General features: G+C 36.7%; 1 protein-coding gene across 1 annotated transcript; it reads left to right on the plus strand.

Annotated features, from left to right (window-relative positions):
- The first annotated feature begins 290 nt into the window (after nt 1-290).
- LOC121021748 (olfactory receptor 4L1-like) lies at nt 291-1,223 on the plus strand. The gene has a single exon (XM_040462379.1). It carries the CDS (start codon nt 294-296, stop codon nt 1,221-1,223), a length of 930 nt encoding a protein of 309 aa, XP_040318313.1. The 5' UTR covers nt 291-293.
- Nucleotides 1,224-1,659: the final 436 nt, after the last annotated feature.

The raw sequence follows: 1,659 nt of genomic DNA on the forward strand, positions 1-1,659 counted from the left end.
ATCAACTGATAAGAGTATCATGTGATCAAATAAAACAATAGAAAATAAAACTTCCATTCTTACAAATTCTTTTTAATTGCTGCATAACTATGAGAATATTATTTCAGAATGATATAACCCCTAAAATAATTTCAAATTATAGATAGTGATGCCGATATATTTAAGATTATGTGTTCTCATAATACGAATTATTATCATCAATTAGAAATAGGAAAACATCAGTGCTAATGTGGCTTTATTTTTTTTATTCTCTTTGTATAAAAGAACTTCTGGAGTCTTTCTGAATCAAGTAAATGGATCTTAAAAATGGATCTGTAGTGACTGAGTTTATTTTACTAGGATTTTCTGGACAATGGGAACTTCGGATTTTCTTCTTTGTAATATTCTCCTTAATCTACAGTGCTACTGTGTTGGGGAATGTTCTCATTATGGTCACAGTGACATTTAGTTCCACCCTTCATTCTCCCATGTACTTCCTCCTTGGAAACCTCTCTTTTTTGGACATGTGTCTCTCCACAGTCACCACACCCAAGATGATCACAGACTTACTCAGTGAACACAAGATCATCTCCATATGGGGCTGCATGACTCAGATGTTCTTTATGCACTTCTTTGGGGGTGCTGAGATGACTCTTTTGATAGCTATGGCCTTTGACAGATATGTAGCCATATGTAAACCCCTGCACTACAGGACAATCATGAGCCACAGGCTGCTGAGTGGGTTTATGATACTTTCATGGATAATTGGTTTTATACACACCATGAGCCAGATGGTATTAACAGTAAACTTGCCTTTCTGTGGTCCCAATGTCATAGACAATATATTTTGTGACCTTCCACTTGTGATTAAGCTTGCTTGTATGGAAACATATACCCTGGAATTATTTGTCATTGCTGATAGTGGGCTGCTCTCATTCATCTGTTTCATCCTCCTTCTTGTCTCTTACATTGTCATCCTGATCACCGTACAACAAAAATCATCAGGAGGCCTCTCCAAGGCACTGTCCACACTGTCTGCACACATGATTGTGGTCACTCTGTTCTTTGGACCTTGTATTTTTATCTATGCCTGGCCATTCAATAGCTTCTCAGGAAATAAAGTCCTTGCTGTATTTTACACTGTTTTCACACCCTTACTAAATCCTATTATTTATACCCTGAGAAATCAGAAAATGAAAGAGGCCATGAGAAAATTACAGTTCCAAAATGTTATCTCCACATAGAACTCTTATAGAACTCTTAGACTTGAACACTATATATATATATATATATAATCTTTAATGTTTATTTCTGACAGAGAGAGAGAGACAGAGCATGAGTGGGAGAAGGACAGAGAGAGAGGGATACATAAAATCTGAAGCAGGCTCTAAGCTCTGAGCTGTCAGGACAGAGCCTGATGTGGGGCTCGAAACCACGAACTGTGAAATCATGACTTGGGCTGAAGTCAGACACTCAACCAACTGAGCCACCCAGGCACCCCAGTTGAACACTATATAATTAACACAACTTCCAAATATTATGCTAACATAATTTTCATAGATTGTGTATAATACATGAAGTTCACTCTTATGTTAGACCAGTGCAGAACCATAATCAGTGCAGAAAATAATAAAATATCTTAATTCACATTTACTGCTGTTAAAACACATGATAATGAAT

This window comes from Herpailurus yagouaroundi, unplaced genomic scaffold (genome assembly GCF_014898765.1).
Source record: "Herpailurus yagouaroundi ecotype Mexico unplaced genomic scaffold, PumYag 315, whole genome shotgun sequence".
Classification (NCBI taxonomy): domain Eukaryota; kingdom Metazoa; phylum Chordata; class Mammalia; order Carnivora; family Felidae; genus Herpailurus; species Herpailurus yagouaroundi.